At 43.8% G+C, this 26,216-nt stretch overlaps 1 protein-coding gene across 1 annotated transcript in view; it reads right to left on the bottom strand.

The window, feature by feature from the left end:
* Nucleotides 1–9,915: 9,915 nt before the first annotated feature.
* Nucleotides 9,916–26,216, bottom strand: part of RNF180 (ring finger protein 180) — a 260,729-nt gene continuing 244,428 nt past the window's right edge. The window contains exon 7 of the mRNA XM_069235930.1: nt 9,916–11,185. Within this exon, the coding sequence (XP_069092031.1) occupies nt 10,983–11,185 (203 nt within the window). The 3' untranslated portion in view covers nt 9,916–10,982. The remainder of the gene's footprint in view (nt 11,186–26,216) is intronic.

Below are 26,216 nucleotides of genomic sequence, written 5' to 3'. Positions count from 1 at the left end.
CTCCTCCCTTCAAGGAGACACTGTGGACTTATCTTTAAGTCCCTCTGTGTAGTCTGTTTCCAAGTGCCCCCCTTCTCCTTTGCACACCAGCTCCAAGATCTTCAACCGCTGCTCCCACTCAACCGAGGAACTGCCCAAATTTCTCCAGGTGGACCATTGGACCTCTCCACGACTTTGACCTAAAAGTAGAAGGTGACACTTGTGAGAGCATTGCCTGAATTTTTTATGCATTTTTCTAGTTTTCCTAGTTTTTCCCATTGATTCCTATGGTGCATGATTACACACAAAACAGTACATTTTCAGAACTTTAAAAATGTATGATTAAAAAAGTACTTCCCATATAAAAAAGATCTTGTTCTTAAAAAATCATTAAAACGTGCACTATTTTTTAAAATTGGTCTAAAGTTCTTCTTCTGAGTGTGTGTCTTCATTTATTGATACTGTATAGTACAACAAATGCATAGCAGGACTTCTGGAATAGCCTAGTTGCTCACCCATACTACCACAAACATAGAGCATTAGGTGATCTATTTTTACCCCTGGATACCAAAGTGGGGTTGCTTGGACTCTATGCACAGTGCATGTCATTTTCGTACACTTTATAGAGAGCCAGCCTTCTAAATCTCTTCCCTACACCTGGAGTGTCCGTATAAGCTAACATGGGCACTGACTAACAAAAGTTTTTATTTTTCAAGCTTCACAGACTTGGGATATGGGACTGCTGATTGCTGCCAGCTTGTGACTGGAAATCATTCTTTATTATTATGTCACCACCATAACCTTCAGGCTTAAAGGGGCTGATTTAGGCTTTGCTACACAAGAGTTCTCTTGATCATAGTGGTGAAGGATGTTACTTCTGCCTCTCTGTTGGACTACCGTTTTGCCAAATTTACAGATGACAATTGACTCAGCTGTTGTCTCTGTATATATGATGGTTCTCTTACGCTAACTATGGTGGATGGTGCCACCGGTTTTGATAGCTATTCACTGAACTTCTAAAATTTTTTGGTTCTCAAAAACAAACTCCGAAAGTGGGATTATGTTTTTAAGAAAACAAAAAGCTAATGACCGCCACACCCTGTGAGTTTCTGGTTGGCTGGTTGAGTTTCTCCATAAGCCCTGAATCTCCAGTGGAGCTCATTCCTATCTTGCATTAAATATGTACAAAAGGTGTGTTTTACTCATTCAGACACCTCCCAAAACCAGACACAGATTTTTTGTGGCAATCAATTTATGGCATTCACTCAATAGCTGCTTTGTTTCTACTTGTGCCATTGCTGCCATTCAACCTCAGAGCGTTGATAGTGAGTTGCCTGCCCTGAAACCTATATTGCATGCTTTGGAAGAGACTGCTTGAAATACAGCCATTGACACTGAAGTTGGCATCTGCAGCGCTGCTGCAGACTTGAAGTTGTTGATGTTGAGTAAGTTGCCCATGACAAACCTCATTCTGTAATCTGCCAAGAGGAGGTCTGCTTCCTATATCCAGGATCAACAGATGCCAACAGTCCCTAATCATGATGCTTTTCTGCTGATCCAACCCATTTCACAGTAGTGAATACAAAAGCAACAGAGACCCTAGCAATAATGTGGCACTCCAGCCAAATAAAATACAATCCTTTTATGAAGGTTCTTACTCAGAAGCAGTCTTCTAAGACTATTTTGCCTTTCAGTGATGCTGTAATTGATGAACTGGGTGAATCCCTAGTCTACACCAGCACTCTCTCACAGTACCTCAAGAAACATGGATCTATTGCCTCTGCCCCTCCTTACATTTCATGTCATGCTATGTTGGCAGGTTTGGGCCTCCAAGTCCATTAAGTTTCACAAGACAGAGAATTGACACTTCTTGATAACATTGGTTGAGAAGTATTAGATACAGGTAACGTTGCTTTAACAGCAAACCCATGTGTTGTTGGAAGTGGCAGGCATGACCTTGCCAAGTTTACCCAAAGCAATAAGGCACGCTTTTGTTTCATTGTTACAGCACTGGGGAGACGCTGGACAAACAGGCTTTGCTAACTGGGCTGGATACTGTGGACAGGGTTGTCTGGTTCATGGGCATATGTGTGGTACTTGTAGCATCCTCCTGACCCGATAGCATGAACAAAAACACACCACACACAGAGCATGTGCTTAACGTCTTTACTAATCAGCGTACAACATGTAACTGAACTCCCAATATCCCAATATTTATGGAGGAACTTAGATGTTTAGAAGGTTTTACTCATTTTCTTGAACTTAGCGAGTTGTCCATTTCAAAAGTTCATAAATTGAGGAACGAGATGCTGGCATTAAAGAAATCTTTCAAGAAAGAGTTGAAAATACTAAAGGAATGGAAGATAATTGAACCAATAGAGGCATTGCATTGGTTCAGCAATGTGGTGTTAGCATGCAATCTGAATGGCAAAGTGAGGATGTATGTCAATTTGACAGACATGAATAGATGTTCACAGGCATGTGGCTGGATTGACACCCACTTCCCAATATTAACCACATTTGAAAAAACACAGTTTTAAAAAACTTTATACTAACCTACACATACATCAATCCACTTATACATTTTATGATGATGGAGTGTCCCTTACTTTTTCTGGAGGATGTTGGATTTTTTTTTTTTTAAACCAGTTTTATTTTGCTTAAGCGTGAGAACACAACAAAAAAGGAAACAAAGACATGCAAGTGAGTACATGATAGCCCTATTGAATAAGGCAGGGCAATACCATCCCACAGTCTCCCTCTCCCCAACAGAACATGATAACATAGTTCACAAAGACAGCCCCCAGTGAGCCAGCCATTGCCCCCAGATTTTTTCATATTTGTGTGGACATCTCCACGCTTCATAGATTGGCTTTTCTAGTTGAGAGCACCAGCCCACTCCTGATCCCCACTTTCAGATTGACAGCCCTATCAAGCTTCTCCAGAGGTGTGCAATGACTATCTTGGCCACCAGGAGGGTGACCCATATGAATATTCGGTCAGCTCTCAGCCCCCTAGCTCCTCCAGAAGGCCCAGCAGCGCCACCCTCACATTCAATTCAATGGGACACTAGAGGGCCTCCGAGATCTCCTGTTCCACCCCACCCAAAATGGACCCATATCCAGACACTCCCATGCCACGTGAAACAGGTGTGCCCCCAGTTGACCACATTTCATACAGGCAGGGGGGTCACCAGGCGAATATGTTGGAGTCACCGTGGGGACGGGTATATCATATGAAAGTAATTTATCTGGATCATTCTTGCGGAAATGGCCAGCTTCCTTGGCGTAAGGTAAGCCTCCCTCCAATCAGCCTCGTCCAGTTCCCCCACCCAGGCTACCCAACTGTTCCGCAGCCTGGCGAGGCCATCAGGTGCAATAGTGAGCAGGGATCAGTAGATCTGGGTAATGGCCCCTTTCCCCAGGCTCCCCGAGAACAGCCTTGCCACAAGCGGGCTGTGATAAGGGAGAGAGAGAGAGAGACAAGATAATAGGTGGGTCCGAGGGTGTGGCGCATCTGAAGGAAGTGAAAAAACTGGGAGTTGGATAGGGCATTTTGATCCCTCAGCTGCTGAAAGGACATCAGATTATCACCAGTGCAGACATCACCCAGGTATGTAATTCCAATGGCGTCCCATTGCCTAAAACCCTCCAATCGGGACACCTGCTACAACCATGTTCCATGACACAGAGGCATCAGCTTGGTGAGGCGTTGGTCCCAACCCGTCAACCGCAGCGCTGTCTGCCAATACCGCACCACCACCCGCGGGCAGTCCGGGGCCACCTGGGGACTGGGTCACCATACAACAATCCCAGCAGGCCCTTGAAACCAAGATAACCAAGCTCCAAGCGGTAGGCCAGGTTGTCCCATCTCACAGTAAACCACTGATTGATCGGAACCAACTGAGCTGCCAAGTAGTAGACGTAGAAGTCTGGCATGCTCAATCCACTCTTGTGGGGAGATTTCTGCGCAGAGACAAAGGTCACTCGGTGGCGCCCTCCCCCCACATAAAGGAAGTGAGCTTGGAGGTGAGGGATTGGAACCAGGCAGGGGGCACTAAGTAGGGGAAGTTTGTCAGGATTTACAAATAGCAGGGGAGGCAGATCATTTTAAAAAGGACGTTGCGACCCAATGAGTTCAGAGGCAACCAACTCCAGTGGGCCCAGTCTCCCCTCTGAGCACGTGATAGGGGCTTGAATTTCAACTGCCATGCCAAATCCGGGAGCGGGGAGAGATGAACACTCAAATATTTGAAGGCAATGCGCTTTACCGGGATGTCTGGGCACCAGTTCACTCCCCCCACGGCGCCCCGCACCTGCACCAGCAGTGACTTTCTGGGGTTTAAGCATAGCCCGAGGCCCCACCATACAGCTTCAGGAGCTCAAGGCAATGAGGGCCTGAGCTCTGGGGCCGCACCAGGAACACCAAGACATTGTCCGTGTATAAGGATACCCTGTCCTCATGGCTAGTCCCCCACCTCCAACGGTCGATCAACGGGTCACCACAGAGGAGGCAGGCCAGCAGCTCAATGACTAGGGCGAACAGTAAGGGGGAGAAGGGGCATCCCCAACGTGTCCCCTGTCTGATCGGAAAGGGATCTGATAGAATGCCATTAACCCACACCTGCGCCGTAGGGCTTGTGGTACAAAAGATGGACAAAGCCCACTCCCACTAGGACCCCCTCCAAGAAGTTCCAAGCCAGGGTGTCGAAGGCCTTTCGAAAGTCCACTAGGAGGAGTGCCTTCTCGTCTCCCAGCCGATCTGCCTGCGAAAGCGCCACCTGAACCCGCCGGAGACAATGGCGTGTGCTTCTTCCTTGCATGAAGCTGCGCTGGTCGGGATGCACCAGGTAAGGCAGTGTACGTACCAGCCGGCCGCCAGGACCTTCGCAAATATCTTAATGTTCGCATTGATTAGCCAGATGGGCCTGTAGGTCTAACATTGATCCCGGGGCAGGTTGTCCTTAGGTATGACCACGATTGTGGCGCAGTCCTGAACCAGAGCGAAGGAGCCACAGCAAAGCACCTCCTCATAAGCGTTGACAAGGGGGGATACCAGGTGCAAATGAAATTGCTTGTAGTATTCAACCGGGTACCCATCAGCTCCTGCCGATTTCCCGGATTGAAGCACAGAGATGGCTTCCCCCACCTTCTCTTCTAACAGAGGTAGGTCCAGTTCTGCCTGCAAAGACGAAGGAAGAGAGGGTAGCGGATTGTCACCCAGAATAGGGTTTTCTTGTTCCGCCGTGGGCTCTCGTAATAGGAGGCAAAATTGCGTGCAATTGCCAGCAGGTCCTCCTGTGCTGCGCCCGTCTGATCTCTGATAAGGGGCACCACTCGGGCAGAAACATCCTGGGTCACCAGCCAATAAAGCAGTTTTCCGGTCTTATTGCCCAGCTCATAGACTCTTTGGTTCGAGGCCTGCCATTGCTGTCATGCCTCCTCAAGGGACACCTGCCAGAACTCCACCCACCAAAGCTCCAACTACTGCCTCAAACCCTCTCCCCCAACCGTGCCGTCCGGTGCGATGCTCCAACTCCGCCATGTCAACCTCCAGTTCAGTCATCCGCCGGTTGTTGGATTTAGTATCCGCCTCATTCGTTTTCCAGAATGCTATGTTTATACTATTATTTTGTTCCCTGAATGGAATGTTTTCAGGGTGACATCTTAGTATATGTGGCTAATTTGGAACAACACAATGGATTTTGAAGCGGGTTAAATATACCAAAGGAGGCAGGATTAACAAATGGCACAAAAAAGTGAAAGTTTGCTGTGAGGAAAGTAGAATACCTCAGTCATGTTATTTTAGGTGTGGCCGAATATGAAGTTGGTGGAATCAATTGAAAGAGCTTCATGTGCTTGCAACACCAAGAATCTGTTTTTTTAATCCTTCTTACGGTTTGTGAATCAATCTTATGAGATAGCAAGAGAAGGAGGGGTTGTTACGGAAGTATGTGTGGTCTGGAAAATGTGAAAAAGCCTTTCTGGATATCAAAAAAATGATTACTAGGTGCCATTGTTTTCAAGCCATGTGATCCCACCGACAAAACAGTAATCGTAAGGGATGCTAGTGCACATTGATCAGCAGCAGTTATGATGTAGGAAAAGGAAGGGGAGCAGATGGCAGTTAGAGTCTATCATTGAGAAGAAGTCAGTAGGGAGCCTGTGGGTGTTGTAGCACTTTTGGAGTTATGTTTGGGCAGCAGTTTCAAAGTGCATACTATCTAAAAAGCATTAATAAAGTTTTTATTTAATAACGGCGCAAGTAGGTCATCGCCTCACATTAGGAAATTATTGTAGCATTTGCAGGAGTACACTTTGGTAAATAAATATGTCTCAGAATTTTGCAGCATCAATGTAGATTGTTTGCCAAGCTTGACAATAGAACGTGGTTTAGTTGTTAAATTAGAAGAATGAGAACCCATGAGTCCAGAGTTAGTTTGTGGTTGCTATAAGTGAGGAAGAATGTAAATCAAACATTGACAAGGATTTGCAATTAAAAGAGATGAAGATGTGCATTGAAGGTATTTGCCCAAAGTAGTTGGGATAAATGAAGTACGCTAGGCAATGGCACACTGGTAAGAATTGTCTGAGGGAGGTTGGGAAGTGCATAGATTGTATGAAATAGTGGTGTCTGCATCACACAGAGGTTGGTTGATGGAGATGTTCGTGACGGTCATGGTGGTGTGTCAGAAATGAAAACGAAGGTGAAGTCAGGTTTTGGTGGCCGTACCTTGACCGAGAAAATTTGTCATAAATTGTGATGAATGCTAAATCCTATTAAGTAAGGGATGTAAGATTTTACCGTATGAGTTTCCCCAGTGAGTGTGGCAAACAGCAGGGATTGGTATAAGTGGACCACATGAGTGTTGGAGAGATTATTTTTCAAAGTGGTCAGAGGTAAAGTTTTTAAATGAAGTCAAAGCAGAAGATGAGATACATGTCAGACAAGATATTATATGAAGGATAGAGGCTCTTAAGTAGTTTATTAGATTACTTTATTAGAGGGACTAAATGTATACAAAATTAAAATATTATCAATTAGGCTTAGTCATTTGCACAATATACAAATGGAATCACACAGTGACAGGCAACTCATGGTATGCTATGGTTGGTATTTGCAATAACTGCATTTCTATGACGACCATCCTCTGCACACACTTCCTTGGCCACTCTTAATACATCCCGTGGGAAACAATAACGCAGCTTTTTTGCAGTATGTACATTTGTAGTTCTTACTCTTGCATGGTCTAGCACATGAGCAGGAACACCAGAGGCACAGCCTCAATCCATAGGATCCATGGTTAGCAGTTTATTTTGGTCGAAGATTCTGAATCTAATACTTGAAAGAAGGTGTGATGCAAATAGCATTGTAAGGTACTGGATATGCACAATGGGTCTAAATTAATTTCCGAGAGCTTTTAAAAGGGATAACTCGTGGAAGAATGGTATTGTGACAACTTAAATGGTTAACAGATTAGTAGATGTGGTTAATCGTGTTTTGGTGACTGTTTCCAATTAGCTGTGCAGAGTGGTTTAGCATGGAAGCAAGATGTTAGAAGACATTGGGGACTTATAAGGCTACTTCTTACTCAGTTACTAGTAAGTCTCGATTTTGCATATTGTGTGGAAGAATCCTTAGCACAAAAATATGTTGCGCTTGCATGGGAAGGTACAAAATGAGAGACTGTAGCTGTGAAACAATAGAAGAGATAGTGAAATATAGACAAGAGAAATGCCAAAATAGGTATCGTTAGATTGTTGAAATGGTATGGGCCATATTGGCAGTGATAACAACGAAACTAGGTTTAAGATTTTCTGAGCAAACTCATCTTATCAAGGCCTATGATAATATGGTGATAGAAAGATATGAAAACGGAATGCAAAAAGAATCGCACAGTGTAATTAGATCTACTGTGAAAGAAACAGTGGATTTAAGAAGGAAAGTGTTGGGATCATCAACAAAATGTAATTGCAGGAAAAAAGAAATAAGGAAACGGAGAGAGAAATTGACCTAGAAAATGTAAGATTATGCAATATGTATGAAGGAGTTTTCTATGAAAACAATTTGTTTATTTCACCCTTTAGAATGATAACGTTACCAGCTTATATCGTTTTGCACCGAATATGAATTTACTCATATTTTGGGGGAGTGGATCATATTATTTTGTTATCTTCGGTTAGTTCTATAGAAGACCAGTTACTGTTGTGGTTCTGTTTAGTTAAATAGATTGGGTGGGCCTCAGAATCAAACTTTATGATTTCCTTGGATCGGTAGTGCAGTCTTTGGAGGCCCAACTTCAAATAAAAGAAAAAAATTAGGCATACACTTATACTCACCATGTTTTATTATGTGATCATGGCACAATGGAATGATGTTTGACTGTGCTGTCTTCTCTGACGTGCTGCATCAGAAAACCTAGGTAAGAAGTTTGGCTCTATCCTTAAGTCAGTCAATGGACTAAGGGAAACTATGTTGTCTGCCTGTGGAAAAGTGACAGGATAGGGCGAGAACCAGTCTGCTCACAGCTCGGGATGCAGTCACCCTAACCACCCCCACCTACCCATTACACAACTACAGCCCCTCCATATCCAACTCTGAAGAAGGAATAGAGGGGATGGAAACAATAACGTTCTAATGTATAAAGTCCATTTAGGATGAAAACTAGCTGACCCTCTTCATAAAGGCTGTTCAAATATACATGTTGTAGTTGAAAGTAAAGGTCGTCCCAACAGGAAGAAGGGTGTGTGTGTTATAATGAGGAGATGTGGTCTCTGCATACAGTCATGTCTTGTTTGGGTGGTTTAGGACATTGTCTGAGGATGGCCATACTCACAAACTGTCCAGGTTTCTGGCATTTAAGAGCTGGTCACTGGCGCGCTAGAATACAAGGGCCACTTGAATCTGGTCCAGACAATCGAGTCATCATGGCACCACATCTCATCAGCTATAGATAGCCAGATCACACCGTAACACTGTAGAGGAGAAATTCTGCTTAACAACAGTAAATAGGCAGCATGGCTCGACGACTACATAATATTATCAAATGAACAGAAAATGACCACAGCACTCAAACAACGTACAACTCGGAAGAGTATAGGTAGAAGCTTAAGTGTAGCAATTAAGTCAGTAAATCATTCAGCGTTCTTCTTGGTGTTCCAGTGGGTCTTTTATTCGGATTAGTAATCATGAATCCCAAAGTACAGTCAAACAGGCACAGCCAACACGTGTTTCGTCACAACTGTGACTTCATCAAGGCTATAATGGTAGTGCGGGGAAGGAGTACCTTAGCGAAGCATGTATAAGAGGCACCTGTATATAAAAAGATGTAGAGAGGGAGTCCGAAACCGTGTGTCGGTCCGTCGGTTGTAGAACGTAGTACTCAAGGAGGTGTCATCCACTGATAATAGGTATGTAAAACCTAGGTACCTCAAGAGGTAGAGAGGACCCTGGTAAGTCTGTGAGGAAGTATGTAGGTCATCTGTAAGTGTGTATCACGAAGCTGTTTTATATTATCAAGCCTGGGGTTACCACAGAAGTCTGGTAGATAGGTGCAAGATCAACAGGAAATGGTAGACTTTCCAAAATTCTAAGGTTTGCTTCTAGATAGTGTGAGGTAGGGAAACCTCTAATTAATCAATAGGTTCCTACATGGCAAGTATTGTGCTATCTCTGAATCTCGGGGGACAAATGTTTCTAAATTTGATGTGGGTTGTTATTTGTTGTGTTTGTAATGGAGAGCCCTGCAATGAGGGTGTGTGTGTTTGAAAAGAATGAGAGAGACATTTAGCTGTAGTCGTCATAAAAAGGGATCCTTTATATCTGTTTACTTTGTAATACCATCCTAATATTCAGGCGCGGGTCCCCCCGCCAGCAGCATCCGCTGCAAATCCCCTCTAAAAACCGAGATGATAATAAACCATGTTTAGCATCGTTTTGTTTGTTAAAGGGGTGGGGCATTGGGAATGACGATGATGAGGGGGGTGCACTGTGCACTCCTCTCAGTGCGCATGTATGTTTGGTCGGCTATTCAGGCCGGCCAAACATACATGCGCAGTAGGTTCTCTCCAGCCCAGCAACACAGTTGCCAGGCTGGGGAGAGCATGTACAGGCACCCAATCTGCCTAGGAGCGCCCTGGATAGGTGCTACCAGCCACTCCTAATGCTGCTTTGATTAGTGTCAGGATTGGCCGCAGGGCAGGCTGGGAGCCTGTGCCTGCAGTGCAGCAGAAGAGTAGCGCCACGGCGGCAAAGAAGCAGGTAAGTAATTTTTTTTATTGTTTTTTAAATTAGTTTGCTCCCCCCCATGCCGCCCTACCTAAACAAGGCCCTGCGAGCTGCGCCTGCTAATATTCTAATGAGTGAGTTGGAATGTGTGTCTGTGGGTCTCTTTGTCCTCAACAAATCTGAAATAGAGGCGCTAACCTAAAATGATGAGTAATAGAGTGAAAGGGAGCTTTACTATGTCCCCATAGATATGGGGTGAATGCTTACACATTGTGATATCCAGTTCACAAGATTAATGTTGGAGCATTCCTTGTTTACTGATACAGGTGCACATTTCAATGTCTGGCCCAAGAAGTAAGGGTAGTTGTCTATGAGGATAACAATGCTATAAGGGGATCGTGCCAAAGGCTCCAAAATTAAATGCAACTGAATTTGTTAAACCATTGCCATAAAAATGTCCTGCGTCCCAAAAAAGATGTTTCCATTGCCGTCAATATCAAAATGTAGCTTGGATACATAGAAAACATTGCAGCAAAACAAACTGCTCCACAATATTCTTGTAGCTGAAGTTTCTGTTTATCGATATTATCATTAAAATGCAAGTGTGATTTCAGCACCATAAAGCGTAATTTTGTTTTCAGAACGAATATAAGCTAATTGTGCTTTAATGGTATTTCGCAGCAAAGTGTTGTGCTAGTAAATGACTATCACATATAAGACTAGATATTTGCCATTAATAATTTTTCCAATTTTATGGTGCACATGGTGATATTTTCCTAAAACGAAGGGAAAAAAAAATAGAGGAGAAAGCAGAAAATGATGAATCCAATAACCCAGTTGACAGAGAAAATGTAGATGATCAACACGTCCACATCAAATCGCCACCAATGGCTGTTATCCTCAAAGTCTGTGGAATCCAGTCTGTGTGTACTATGTGGGAATTGCCTTCTTGTAAAGGGATCTCTCAGTCTGCTGAAACCTCCTAGGAAACAGAACATGCATGGGAATTAGTTATCGGTGCCTCCGTCTTCTACTTTTATCCTGTGACTTACTAATGTTTGTGCTTTTATGAAAGGCAACAGTTTATTTATTTATAGGAATTATCCATCAAATCAACATTTTCATGCAATAGTGCGAAAAATATTTAAAAATCCCCAATACTAGCCCATTAATCAAGTAATAATAGATAACAATGAACATCAGTCCTCACAAAATAGTTCCTCTGCCCTCTCTTATTCCAATATGATAACATCTGAATTTGGTCAACTGATCTTCCATATTATTTTACTTTTCAGGTTAATTCCATCACAGGGGTGATTGTTATATGTGTAAATTACGAAGCAACACGAGTTTTGTGCATTTCGTCTACCTCATAAATAGAACTGTGATGAGAAAGTGGAAAAATATTGCATTACAAAATTTACACCACCACTGTCTTGCTATTGAGATGTGTTATATTTTACTGTGCACCAAACCTTTACAATCAACAATTGGATATGCGTACACTGTTTCAGTAATGGTAACACTCTTCCGCCCTCACCCAATGATCCACAACGGATGTCAAGAGACAACCAGGGTACCTTTGTCTTCAATGTATAAACCAGTAATCCATTTATGAAGGAAAATGGACTATAAATGTGTGGATTAAACATAATCTGAAAATATCCTTTCAGCAGCTGAGCTAGATTTGAAGGCTGTTACTAAGATGCATTCTGTGTGTGGCTGAAATGCTTCACATGGCTGACTATAGCTGTGATACGTCAGGTGTCATCATGATATCTCTATGGCCTAACAGCAGTATTGTTTCAGCTAATTTTTTGCATATTAGAAATGCATCGCTGATTCAACATGTCTTAGTGTATTATAGGCATGTCCCATTCAAGTACACAAAAGTATTGCTGTTTTATTCTGGGTATGAGCAATAGCTTCACTATACATTGTGCTGCTAGCAGATCAAGGAGCCCAGCAGTCCAACTGGGTTGTTTTCTCTTTGTATTATGGATTTAGTTTTAAACAACTTTATATTTTGCACAGGTAAGTTCTTATCAACAGCAGTGTATAACTTCTCCTGAATTACATGATGGTCAGCAAAAGTGTTGCAAATCTCTTTGACCTCAAGATGTGATGTTTGGCTATATCAGTCTTCTGAGGAGGCTTACGGAATGGGCAGGTGATGTGATTCAAGTATTCTTTCACAATCAGAAACAGCAAATACAAAGATAACAAGCTGCTTCAACCTCCAGCAAATTACAATGCAGAGTACTACACCATTCCTTCCTCTCATCTCTGCTTGTTAATGCTCCTCCTGGCAAAAGTACAAGATCAACAACTGGTTGAATGCCACATAAATGCCTACCTACCGAGATTCATGTCCTTCATAACAACAGTGCAAAGAAGCATTTTAGCATCAAAGAACTCCTCAATTACAACTCTTGAAGAAATAAAGCTTAATTTGACAGAGGAAATACTAAAGTCTTAATTCTAGGAGGCATTGTCCTGGGTTGCAACCACTAGCCTACCCTACTAAGCTGGGATCTCCACCTACTCCCATGCAGCAGGTCATAAGCCTGGGTCTCATTTTAATTTGAACAGAAAATAAGCCTTACTAATAAACTCAGTTGTTAAAGGAACTAATATTCATCTCCTGTGAAAACTTCTGCTGCAAACTAATGATTGCAGAGAGCTAACATAAGCTCCAGTGACCTAGCTATAGCCTACATTGGCATCCCTAAAAAAAACTCATTGCAAGGCTGGAAAGAGTGCAAAATTAGACAGGTAGTAGACTGTCCCTCCACTAAGAAAGATGTGATCATGTTAAAGCAGTCCAAAAAACATTTAGCTGGCTTTTGGTGGAATACAGAATGAAATTTAAAACACTCTGTGGACCGCCAGGGCCAACGACCGCGGGAGCACCGCCAACAGGCTGGCGGTGCTCCCATGGGCATTCTGACTGCGGCGGTACAGCCGCGGTCAGAAACAGAAAACCGGCGGTGTCCCGCCGGTTTCTCGCTGCCCTGGGGAATCCTCCCTGGCGGCGCTGCAGGCAGCGCCGCCATGGGGATTCCGACCCCCTTACCGCCAGCCTGGCTCTAGCGGTTTTGACCGCCAGAACCTGGCTGGCGGTAACGGGTGTCGCAGGGCAGTGCACCAAGATTTTCAGTGTCTGCCAAGCAGACACTGAAAATCGCGAAGGGTGCAACTGCACCCGTCGCACCCCTTCCACTCCGCCGGCTCCATTCGGAGCCGGCATCCTCATGGAAGGTGGTTTCCCGCTGGGCTGGCGGGCGGCCTTCTGGCGGTCGCCCGCCAGCCCAGCGGGAAACTCAGAATTACTGCGGCGGTCTTCTGACCGCGCAGCGGTATTCTGACGGCGGGACTTTGGCGGGCGGCAGAATGACCGCCTGTGTGTTTGGCACAAAACCTATTAGGGTAAACGTCTTGGCTACCACAACATGCCACTATGTACCAGCCAGAAACCTGAAGTCGGCCTCAGCTCATCTGTTCCAACAATTCTCTACAAGCAATATTGGAGAAAATAAAAAGAAAATTGGCAAAAAATCCTCTCAGCAGCTCAGTTAGATTTGAAGACTACTAAGATCTCAGGCTCTGGAAATTACAGTGGGCTGCTTTCCAGTTCATTGTTCAGACTGGAACTTTAAACATGCAGATCACACTTGACTCTGTCCCAGAAGCCTCAGTCAAGGCCAAATTGCTATATCAAGTCTCTTGCGTATAGTTACAAAAGCAACTCCAGACATGTTCTGGTCTTGATGGGCCTCATCAAGACCTTAAGTAATTACCAGTGAATGTATTCCATCCATCATTTTTGGTCTTTTTATTGAGTAACCCTAAGAGACAAATTTACAAGGCCCTAGCGCCTCCTTGCGCTAAACTAGCGTAATTTCTTTTTACGCTAATGTGGCTCAAGGAAGCAATTCTCACCATGCCATATTTAGAAAGTGGTGCAATACATGCATTGCACCACTTTGCGACCCCTTGCACCACAATATGCCTGCATCAGGCATAATATATCCAAGGGGGGTGCTCTGGTGTTACGAGGCCTGCAAAAATGGCACAGTGAAATCTACAAGATTTGACTGCGCCATTTTTTGCATCATTTTTAACACCTGCTCAGAGCAGGCATTAAAATGACGCACCCATATTAACGTATGGGCCTCCTTGCACTTTGCTCTACTAGCATCAACATTTTTTACGCTAGTGGAGCAAAGCGCCACAATAGCATAAAAAATTCTGACCCTATTGACCTAATGACCGCCATGGTGCGCCATATTATAAATACGGCATACATATTGTGTCGTCAGGTGGGGCACGGGTGACGCAGGCAACATGGTGCATCAGTACTGTCTCCAGTTTCTTGTAAATCTGGCCTAAGAGTATATCCAGGCATGGGTGCGATAGCGGGCAGGGATGCAGGACTAAATCTAAACTTCCGAGCAAATCCAGCCCCATACCAATACATATATTTCATCTAAGATGCTTTCAGAAGCCTGATTTTGGCTATAAGGTGTCTAGGTTTAGGTTGAGCCTGCAGGCAGCATACATGGGCTGTCACTTTAGCGACCTAAGTTGCCAAAAAAATTAACTTTAAAAAGGGGCTTTTAATATGTCCACTGCTTACCATTTGTTGGCATCACTCTTCTTTGCTGCCTTCTAATTTGCAGCGTAGGTGAAGTATGACTTACTGCGTCACTTCCTTTTCCTGCCATGGACCAAGTACAGATTGATGTATGTTAATTAGTGTCCACCCACTGCGATTGTGGTACTATTTCTTCTTCTTTTGCACTTTTACATAGGGCAAACTTGGTCTGGCTCGAAGGTAGTGGAGCACCAGTTACATGAGCACCAGTTAAATTACACAACAACACATTCATTTATTGGCACAGCAATCTGAAAGTATTGGAGTGCTTTACACATTTATTTGTTTGTCAGGGGGAGATTTAGTTATTTTTATTTTATTTTTATTTATTTTTATTTTATTTTTGATTTTATTAAGCTTGCAGTCTGTCTCTCTGCTCTCTTGTACACAGTGACCTTGAACTATGCATGTCTGATTTTGCACTGCAGACCATTTTTATTAGTTCTCGGCTCTAGACTGCATGCATGCGCGTCTCGAACCGAGACTGCTGAGTCTACATTGTGGGCTTCAGTCTGTCCACAGCCTTCCCATTTGCTGCCACCATCGTCGCTCTCATTTGCAGCAACCCCATTCGAGAAGGGCATGCGTTCGTCATGCATTTTCTGGTGTTTAGCTCTTCCCAAAACTACCAGCCAACTACAGTTAAGGTCCGCTGTGTCCATTGTTCGCGACTACTTTTTTTTTTTAACAATGGCTGACCGTCTTGCAGCTATTGTTGAGGCTACTCTTGGGGCAGTCTGTGTATGTGCTGCAGTGATGGAAGACAGTCACAATGTGAGGTTTATTTATTTATTTATTTCAATTCTGAGCCTTTGTGTTGCATTATGCTACTGAAACAAAGGCAATTTTCTGTTATTGGCAAGCATGGGAGTTTTGTTTAATAATTAACTCCGCGCATTAGGAAAATATACAGACACAAATGCGGACTGATCCATTCCCGCAGACACTTATATGAAATAGAAGCGTGTCAGCCGCAAGTCCAAGCAGCGGCTATTGGAAAGTGATTTTCTACAAGACTTTAAAGACAGGAAAATAGAGACAAAACGTTGTGTTGGCCTGTCTGGTTATTGAAGTGGAGATGTTGGAGATTAGTAGTTAATATGTCAGCCACTCCTCTCCTTTGCCTGGGCCAACCATATATATTTGTCCCTGCATCCCTCTCGAGCATCTCTTGTATTTATTGATAATGAAGTGGAAGTCAGTAAAAAGGCATTTGTGTGCTGCGGAACACAGAGCGTCTTGCTATGGCGCCACAGGCATCAAACACGATCTCCCCGAACTGCACAGCTCATTTGCATCAGTTTGCGTCTCCTGCCCTTTGCCCCCTTTAAGAATTGTGGAACAATGGTTAGAGTGGCAGACCTTGATGCAGAGATCTAGCCCGGGACCAGGGTTCAAGTCCCACCTTGGCAGGTCTTGGGCTCAATTCCCTTGGACCAGATAAATCTCGCCTCAGTGCCTAATCTAATTAATGGGTCCCACTCTGTAACTCTGGGCAATAGCTTGCTTAATCTCCACAACGGCCCCAACAGCGCTTGGATGCCTGGCTTCACCCTGGGGGTGCCCAGGAGTGGGCACCTCACAGGGAAAAGCCAGGAGGGGTTCCATAGTGGTATGCGTACAGCGCCTTGAGACACTAATGGGTGAGTAGTGTGCTATACAAGTGCGAAGTTTACAGTTTTACAGTTTTAAGAAAACAGCGGTTCTGGAAGATGGTCTGTTTTTACTGCAGACAAGACACCTGCCATCCCTTATGAAAGACTCCTTCTGCGTTGTTATGCCCAAGCCTTAGTCAGTCAAAACTTAATCACTTTGCAAATAAAACAAAGGTCACTGTTTGAGAAATTAAATGAAATACAGAGAAATGAGTAATGCTACAAATAAATCTGTAGATTGTATATCGTGCACGCATGGCACCTTTTGTGAAAATGTAACAGTATATTAAAATCACTGTGCTAAACGCTTTATTCCATGTAGCTGTTGCAAAAATCATGGAAGAGTTGTCAACAAACCCGAGCATCCTTTCCTTGACGTTTGGCTGCAGATCTTGTGGCATGCTCCGAGTTGACCAATTGCAGTGCGTATTCATGAATGCGCCATTTTATCTCACACTGCACCAGTGATTCCATCGAGGGAATTCAGAACTCAGAAGTTTCTTGTCGCTATGAAGTGCATTAAATGTAATTGGGTTGATTGATGGTGTTTTGTATACAAATCCATTTTATTCATATTTGTACTATTGACCTTGTTTAGAAGAGAGAGCAGCTTGCACCCCAGGAGAAGCAATGAGAAATCTGCACGTGCCCACCGGCTTGGTTGTCTTAGCTTCTCGCCTTCTTCCCTCGCTTAATATAGATTTAAAACGCACTTTCTATCACTAATGCTGTGAACATGAAGTGAGCTAGGACGAAAAAGGGAGGGTTTTCCTTCTCAGGGAGTCACATTATTTCTGTGATTATAAAAGATTTAGGATTAATGCGTAAAGTGTTGTTTAAACTGGGTTGCAGTCATGGATTTGGTAACTTTGAAGATGATCATGCGTCCTAATTAATTATGCAAAACAGCTCTGCCTTATGATGCATGACAGCTCACTTATAGATATAGCTTGAACCATACTACCATAAAATAACATGAGACTTTTAAAGTGCTCGTTCCGACAGAAAGGGATCTTGGCACTAAATAACAGAAGTTTATTGTTACCCAACTTAATGTGCTCATTTTATCGACTTCAAAGGATGAAATGCAGAGCAAGCCAGTCAAAACTTAAACCTATTTCCGTGAGACCAAATTGTGGTCCCTGCAACGTGGGGTGCATTCGTCCATTGAGCCACCAGACATAAATTATGCAGGAAAATTTGCGCTGGTTCTCGACAATTTTGCAGTGTCTTTGTACTCATGAATAGCCCAAAACTAACACTTCGAACAACTGACAGTGCGTGCAACATATTTTCCAGCACTCAATCAAAGCACATGCCAACTGAAGCCTAATGCAAAATTTAGGGGCATATTTATACTCCGTTTGCGCCGAATTTGCGTCGTTTTTTTCGACGCAAATTCGACGCAAAACTAACTCCATATTTATACTTTGGCGTTAGACGCGTCTAGCGCCAAAGTTCATGGAGTTAGCGTCATTTTTTGGCGTGAACACCTTCCTTGAGTTAATGAGATGCAAGGTAGGCGTTCCCGTCTTAAAAAATGACTCCCAGGCATGTGCGTGGTATTTATACTCCCGGGCAAAAATGACGCCCGGGAGTGGGCGGGGCAAAAAAACCCGCATTTGCGCCTCTTTTTAACGCCTGGGTCAGGGCAGGCGTTAAGGGACCTGTGGGCTCAGAATGAGCCCAGAGGTGCCCTCCCCTGCCCCCAGGGACACCCCTGCCACCCTTGCTCACCCCAGGAGGACACCCAAGGATGGAGGGACCCATCCCAGGGAAGAAAAGGTAAGTTGTGGTAATAATTTTTTTTAAATTTTTTTTTGTGGCATAGGGGGGCCTGATTTGTGCCCCCCTACATGCCACTATGCCCAATGACCATGCCCAGGGGACAGAAGTCCCCTGGGCATGGCCATTGGGCAAGGGGGCATGACACCTGTCTTTGCTAAGACAGGAGTCATGTTAATGGCGTCTGGGCGCCAAAAACAAATGGCGCAAATCGGGTTAAGACGATTTTTTTGCCTCAGCCTGACTTGCCCCATTTTTGGACGCCCAAACGCCATTTTTCCCTACGCCGGCGCTGCCTGGTGTACGTGGTTTTTTTTCACGCACACCAGGCAGCGCCGGTCGGCTAACGCCGGCTAACGCCATTCAATAAATACGGCGCCCGCATGGTGCTTCAGAATGGCGTTAGCCGGCGCTAATTTTTTTGGCGCAAAACTGCGTTACCGCAGTTTTGCGTCAAAAAGTATAAATATGGCCCTTACTGTCACCAACGAAAAAAAAATGCTGAGCAAAAGTGTCCCACACTAGAGCACTTTATGTGATCTGTGGGCCATCATGATGTGCTCTACTCCCCCGACTGCAACTGCAGTGCTAATGCACTGCCACCCTCTCTTCATCTCATCTTTGTGTCCATGTATGAGGTAAAAATGGATATCATAGTGTTGCTTCTTTTTAAGATTTTGGATTTTGCTTTTACATACATCACATATTTACACGGCATAGATCATAGCATTCTGTAAGTTTATGATAATATGTGTGATGTTAGTTTTAACCTAATGTAGACAGAGACATTGTTACTATGCTAATATGTACCACATTTTACTGTTCTATTTTTAGGTCTCTGCTCTAAATAGTGCACATGCACGTCTCAAACCGAGACTGCTGTGTCTACATCGTGGGCTTCAGTCCACCCACAGCCTCCCCATTTGCTGCCACCATTGTCGCTCCATTTTTCAGCATCCTTATTCATGAACGGCATGCGTACGTCATGCCTTTTCTGAGATTAGCCCTCCCCAAAAGCACCGGCCAACTACAGTTAAGGTCTGCAGCATCCATGTTTTCAGCCATTGTTCGGAACTACTTTTTCATTTTGTTTTCAATGGCTGACCGGTCCAGCCGCACATTAATAGCACTATAGTTCCTGTTGCTTGGTTTTTCCTATGGCTGATTTATTTGTGTGTGTCTCTGCCTGTTTTCTCTTTGTTTCTTCTTGAACTTTGTGTCTGCTCTTTTATTCCTCTATCTGTGCCTTTCTATTAATTTCTTGACTTTAATTCCTGCTGTTACTCTTGTTTTTATGGTCCTTTTGTGTGTGCTTCTGACTTTCTGCCAGATTCCTACACTCTGTTTCTGACTTTTTGCTCTTTTATTCTTCTGTTTGTGCCATTCTGCTTGTTTCTCGACTTCTATTCCTGTCTTTATACTTGCTTTTATGGTCCTTTTATGTTGTCTGTTTCTGGCTTTCTGCTTGTTTATTCCTCTGTTTGTTCCTTTTTGTTTGTGCTAGTCTGCGAGTTTAATAACTTCTATTTCTGCCTCTAAGCTTGTTTTTATGGTCCTTTCGTGTCATCTGTTTTTGCCTTTCTGTTTGATTCTTCACCTCTGTTTAGAACTTTCTTCTTGTTTATTCCTCTGTTTGTGCCTTTCTGTTTGTGCCATTTTGCTACTTTATTAACTTCTATTTCTGCCTTTCTGCTTATTTTATGCTCCTTTCACGCTGCCTTTTTCTGCTTTTCTGCTCAATTCTTGACCTCTGTTTCTCCCTTTCTGCTAGTTTATTCCTCTGTTTCTGCCTTTATGATTGTTTCTTGACCTCTGCCTTTGTGCTCATTTTCTGCTCATTTCTTGCCCTCTGTTTGTGCTATTCTGATGTCTTTCTTCTCATTTCTTGCCCTGTTTGTGCCTTTCTGCTTGTTTCTTGTCTTCTGTTTCTGCATTTGTGCTCGTTTCTTGCCTTCTGTTTGTGCCTTTCTGTCGTTTCCTGCCTTCTGTTTATGCCTTTTTGCTTGTTTTTTGCCCGCTTCTCCATTTCTGCTCATTTTCTGCTCATTTCTTGCTGTTTCTGCCTTTCTGCTTGTTTCATGCCATTTCTGCCTTTCTGCCTGTTTTTTGATCTCTGTTTGTACCTTTCTGCTCATTTATTGCCCTCTGTTTCTGCCTTTCTGCTTGTTTCTTGCACTCTGTGCCTTTCTGCTAATTTCTTGCCCTCTGTCTGGGCCTTTCTGATCATTTCTTTCCCTCTGTTTCTGCCTTTCTGCTTGTTTCTTGCACTATTTTTGTGCCTTTCTGCTCGTTTCTTGCTCTGTTTGTGCCTTTCTTTTAGTTCCTTGCCCTCTGTTTCTGCCTCCCTGCCTGTTTACTGCTTATTTCTTGCCATTTGTGCCTTTCTGCTCATTTCTTGCCATCTGTTTGTGCCTTTTTGCTAGTTTTTTTGCCCCTTTGTTTCTGTATTTCTGCTCGTTTTATGCTCATTTCTTGCCCTTTGTGTCTTTCTGCTTGTTTCGTGCCCTCTATTTGTGCCTTTCTGCTGTTTCTTGCCCCCTGTTTGTGCCTTTCTGCCTGTTTTCTGCTTGTTTCTTGTCCTGTTTGTGACTTTCTGCTCATTTCTTGTTATTATGCTATATGCCATAAATGTGTCCCTTGTTGCTTCTTTTCTCTGCCACCCACCTTTCTTCTTCACCCCCACCCGCCCTTGTACCTGTTTCATCTCATCCTGCCCCCAACTGCCCTCCTTGATGTCTGGATTCTACAACTCTTTCTGTGGCTTCTCAGTAACCCAGGTGACCCGAGAGCACTTACTCCCGCAGTGCGATTACCATTGGGGCCCAAATACAGTAGCAGTCTCATTGCCACTCTGCCCCATCCATGATCCGTCCTCAACGCTGCAGCACACACCCACACCTGCCCTCCCATTCACCACCCCCACAGTACTCCTGTGCACTGCCACACCCCATTGCCAAAGGCAATAGGTCACCCATTTGCCCATACCTATTGGCTTTGCTAATGCTTATCTGCATGTATTGCCTCCCCAAAGGCCCTCCTCTTATCTAAAGGTGATAGCTTAACGCTGGAAAGAATTTTGCTCCACCTCGTCTCCTGTGGTTGTTTTTCCATCTCTGCTTTCCTCAGATTTCGTTTAGCTAATCCGATATCCTTTCTTATTTTCCTTGTTAGGTGGTTTTGATGGTTATTTTATGTTAAATGGTGCTAACACCAAGCCGCTTTTAACAGCAATATTCCTTCATTTCTCAGGGAACGGCCTGTACGCGCTCTAGAAAAGCAGCATTTGGACCGAAAGCGTTCTGATGAACAGATAGCAGGTTCTCAGCAGTGTACAGACTTCTTTGCACAAGTAGTGACTGTGGCTCCTGACTGCTCACTTCCATTATGGGTTGTCACATTTCAACCAGTTAAGGTGTCTGAGCGACATATAAGAATTGTCTGTCTTGTGACAGCTTTATACTGATCTCACAAACAGTGCGTTCCATATGCAATACTTACCAGTGCTTAATTTGCAAATAAAAATGTGCTGGTGCCCAAAGCTCTCCTGTGAAACATGCGGCTGCTGCAATTAAATGTGCAAACACAGAACATCGAAGCAGTGTCATTCTAAAGCCTTCTCAGGCTTCTTTAATCCATTCACAGCCACTCCATGCTCATTCAGCTCACTCTTACAGCCTTCTGCTCTTTCCGTTTGTGACGCCTTTTCATGTTCTCTTCCTCCGTCTTTCCCATATGTCTTTTGCTCGCAGTAAATGCCTGATTTAGAAAACTAAGTGCCAGCTCTCACACCAGAAACCACCAGCACAAATTAAGCACTGATACTTACTCATCATGACTTCCGGTAATGTGCTGGTGTGTGTATGCAACCTGGACTCTTCGGTCTAGTGGCCCTTTAATTGGATGTCCTGTTCTACAGTGCAGATTTGGGAACCTTTATCTGGCCGGTCATCACTGGGCACCATCACTCACAGTGGATCACATCATATTGTGACAACAGATGTTATCTACTTTTATTGTGGCAACAGATGTTATCTGCTTCCAGATTTATTATTACATGGACATGGATGCGATTGCTTTCTTTATGTAGTAGGATTTTTTGCCAAGTGTCCTTTTTTTTCTTTTTCAGGCATGGGGAGATTAACTAAATTGCTCAGGTTCACAGGGGTGTTGTGTCAAAACTTAACACGCACTGGCAAAGCCAATGGGTCTTGCCTTTAAGACTATTGGCTCTGCCGTTGCTTTTTGTTCATGCTATACAGCAGTGGTACTTAAAGTACCGCCTGGGGGCCGCGTGCAGCCGTCCTGACCTTCTCATGTGGCCACCATCTGAATGACTCCACTGGACTGCTGTTTACTTGAGACAGCACTAACACTCAGAAACATATGAAATAAACGTGCAAACGTTTATTTACACGTTAACTGGAGTAAAATAGAAGAAGCAAATAAGGTGCCCGGAACCACTTAACTTTCAGAACATATTCATTGTTAAAGAAATTTTGAAACAAATATGCAAAAATATCATGCAATTTACCCAAAATTCAGAATGTATTTTATTAACATGCATAAAGCGTTTCACCTTAGTACTTCAGGTTATATGAGTGCATTCAGAATTATTGTTTCTAAAACTGAAGTTTCCAAAAATGAATGTAGAAACATTAATCCTTCCTCCCATTCAGACAACAATGTCAATAGTGAACTAAGGGGCAAATCATTTGTCACACTGAACCCTCTGGTTGGCCTGGGTTGTTATTAAAGAAGGTTTTGGATAGTGTATATCCTGAACTCATGTATTTCAAGGTGTTCTTACGTGTCATAATGAAGACAAGGGAGGCAAGATTAATTTAAATAATTGCCTAAGATCACTCAATTAAGTCAAGTAGGGAAGCTGGGATTGACGCTGTGTTTTTGATTTCACATTGTGCAATTCTATTTCATTCTGATACAATCATCAAGTTACTTTTTTTTGACACTCGGCTCTCTCAAGGCTTACTGCAAGGCACGGTAAAGGGATAATGATTCAGAGACAGTAAAACACAGTGTTGTCAAATCTGTGACTTATTACAGACAAGGGGTTTTATTTACAGGACAGTCTGGAATCCAACATTCAGAATAACTCAGTGACTCACTGACCACAACATGATTTGCTTCCCCTGTGACCGCCTAAACTCCTCCCATCACCCCAACTCACAAAATACCACTCCAACTGTGCTGACAGATTTGATGTGGCCCTCAGGCACACTACAGAGCATACTTTATGGCCCCAGAGAAAATGTTTGTGAGTATATATGCTGTATAGCATCGGCATAGCCAACTTTGCCAATGATCTGCAGCCATGCTGAATATCAGCGTGGGTGGTCTGCAGGGCGGCTAACAGTTATAATAAAAAAGAACGATGATCCAATTAGTGCTTAGGCACTTTAAAACATTATTTTATCCCTGGCTGGATCATAGCTCTTTTTAAAGTTAGTTTAACCCCTTCACCGCCGTGGACGTAATGGTTACGTCCGTGGCTGCGGCGCTCAGGCGCCACAGATGTAACCATTATGTCCTGGTACTGGCCCTTGGGGGAAGCACTAGCGCTCCCTCTGAGGGCTGCCCCCCCACACCCCCAGGGCAGGGCTGGAAGGGGAATCGCTTCCCCTTCTACCCCCGACCCCCACAACCCCCCCAGTGACGTCTGATTACATCAGAACACGATCGGCCCCAGGGGGGCAGAAACCCCCTAGACACCAGGGATATATATATATATATATATATTTTTTTTTTTATATATATGTGGGGAGCGACCCCTTAGGCAAGGGTCGCTCCCTGGCAGGCCAAGTTATTTTTAGGCCATTGGGGGGGCAGAAACCACTAGACACCAGGGATTTTTTTTTTTAATACTTACGCATAAGGGAAGCGGTCCCCTTGGGCAAGGGCTGCTATCCAGGGGGAGGAAATATTGTTAGGCCATTTCTGCCCCCCTGGTTGCAGATAGGTCTAATATAATTAGACCGATCTGCCCCTGGGGGGCAGAAATCCCCTAGATACCAAGGTTTATTATTATTTTTTCTTTTATATGTGGGGAGCGACCCCTTAGGCAAGGGTCTCTCCCAGGGGGGCACAATTATTTTTAGGCCATTTCTGCCCCCCCAACCCCGGGGGCAGAAACCACTAGACACCAGGGATTTTTTCTTTTAATACTTACGCATAAGGGGAGCGGCCCTTGCCCAAGGGTCCGCTCCCCTTATGCGTAAGTATTAAAAAAAAAAGGGGAGGGGGCAAAATATTTTTAGGCCTTTTCTGCCCCCCCCGGGCCAAATCGGCCTATTATAATTAGGCCGATCTGCCCCCCCCCGGGGGGCAGAAACTTCTAGACCCCAGGGATATATATATTTCTTCATTTACTTTATGTTTTTATGTATGGGGAGCGACCCCTTAGGCAAGGGTCCATACCCTGGGTGGCAAATTGTATTTAAGCCATTTCTGCCCCCCTTTGGGGCTGATCGCCCTATTTCTATTAGGCGGATCAGCCCCGGTGGGGGGCAGAAACCACTTAGGCACCAGGAATTGGTATGTGTGTGTTTTGTTTGGGGGACAGCCCCTTGGGCAAGGGTCACTCCCCATGGGGGCACATTACTATTGGCCATATCTGCCCCACTTGGGGGCAGATCGGCCTATTTTTGGAAGGCCCATCTGCCCCCAAGGGGGGCAGAAAGCTCACCAGAGACCAGGGAAGATGTTTTTTTTCAAAATAAGAGGGTGTGGGTATGGCCATATCACCACCCCAAATAAATGGGGCCAAAGTTGTTCTGCCCAACATGCATTTAGGCGTCATTTCTTTCCTTTATATAGCATCTGTCTGAAATAAAAATGTTAAAAAAACATATAGCAACTTGCCAAGCGCAGCGCTATTGGCTTACCAATGGCTGTTATGTTAGAAGTGGCATGTTGCAACCCAACATCCTCTGCAAGGTAGACTTATCCATTGTTCTGTCTTTTAGACTTAGAATTGTGTATGTTTATAATATTGTACTTGCTTGCCCCACCGGAAACACACTGTGCCAGTTTATTTTATTGATGAAATTTCAAATTTTCAAGCACATTTCAAGCATTTGAACTTTCTAATGTTCCTCTTGCAGCAACCCCAGGTAAAAGGACATTAGTGGTACATGTGTCTTACAGTATTAGATATAGGGAGCCCCTGAGATCCTGTTGAGAAATGGGAAATACTTTTCTATGATCAGTAGCTTCTCAGACAGAAATGGATTCCACAAATTTCTAAGAGGATCACAGATAAGTCACGGCCTCTGAAACATTATTTTCGTTTCTATTCTGTGTTCAGATAATAACTTTCAATAACACTACTGAAAAATATCGCATAGGTCTTCACTCAACTCTTTAGTTATATTACTGTTTAGAAAAAAACACTTTTATGTCTTGTGCAAAGAAATTGTTATTAAAAAATGCTAGTGGATAAATATATGCACCCCAGTCCCTTTGAGTCAGACATTTTACTACTACAGTTTTTTAAGTACTATTTTTATATAGAATACACGCATCACGTTTTTTTCTGAGCTTGCTTTGTTTGTAATCTAGCAGTTTTATTTAGGAAATAAAACTGCTTTTAGTGTCTTTGTAATTCATATCATAGACAGTTCTCTGTAGGAAAATACTTACCCTCATGCCTCTCGTGAGCCATGATTCCCTATCAACTTTTCCTTCATTCTCTCCTGCCTCAGATATTATCTCTACACCCCTCTTCCTTGTCACAGTCCTTACTGTGACGTGGATCCCACTTTTGAGACAGAAAACTTCAGCTTGAAGATTGGCTCTAAATTCAGTCATCGCCCTAGCTGGGCATCAGCAGAGGGCTAAACTATACAGTATATTCTCTCGTAAGGGCTTTTGTGTTGCTGTCAAAGCTGTGATGT

Source organism: Pleurodeles waltl, chromosome 1_1 (genome assembly GCF_031143425.1).
Source record: "Pleurodeles waltl isolate 20211129_DDA chromosome 1_1, aPleWal1.hap1.20221129, whole genome shotgun sequence".
NCBI lineage: Eukaryota > Metazoa > Chordata > Amphibia > Caudata > Salamandridae > Pleurodeles > Pleurodeles waltl.
Note: the sequence above shows the minus strand (reverse complement) of the source record. Positions and strands in the feature narration are given on the sequence as shown.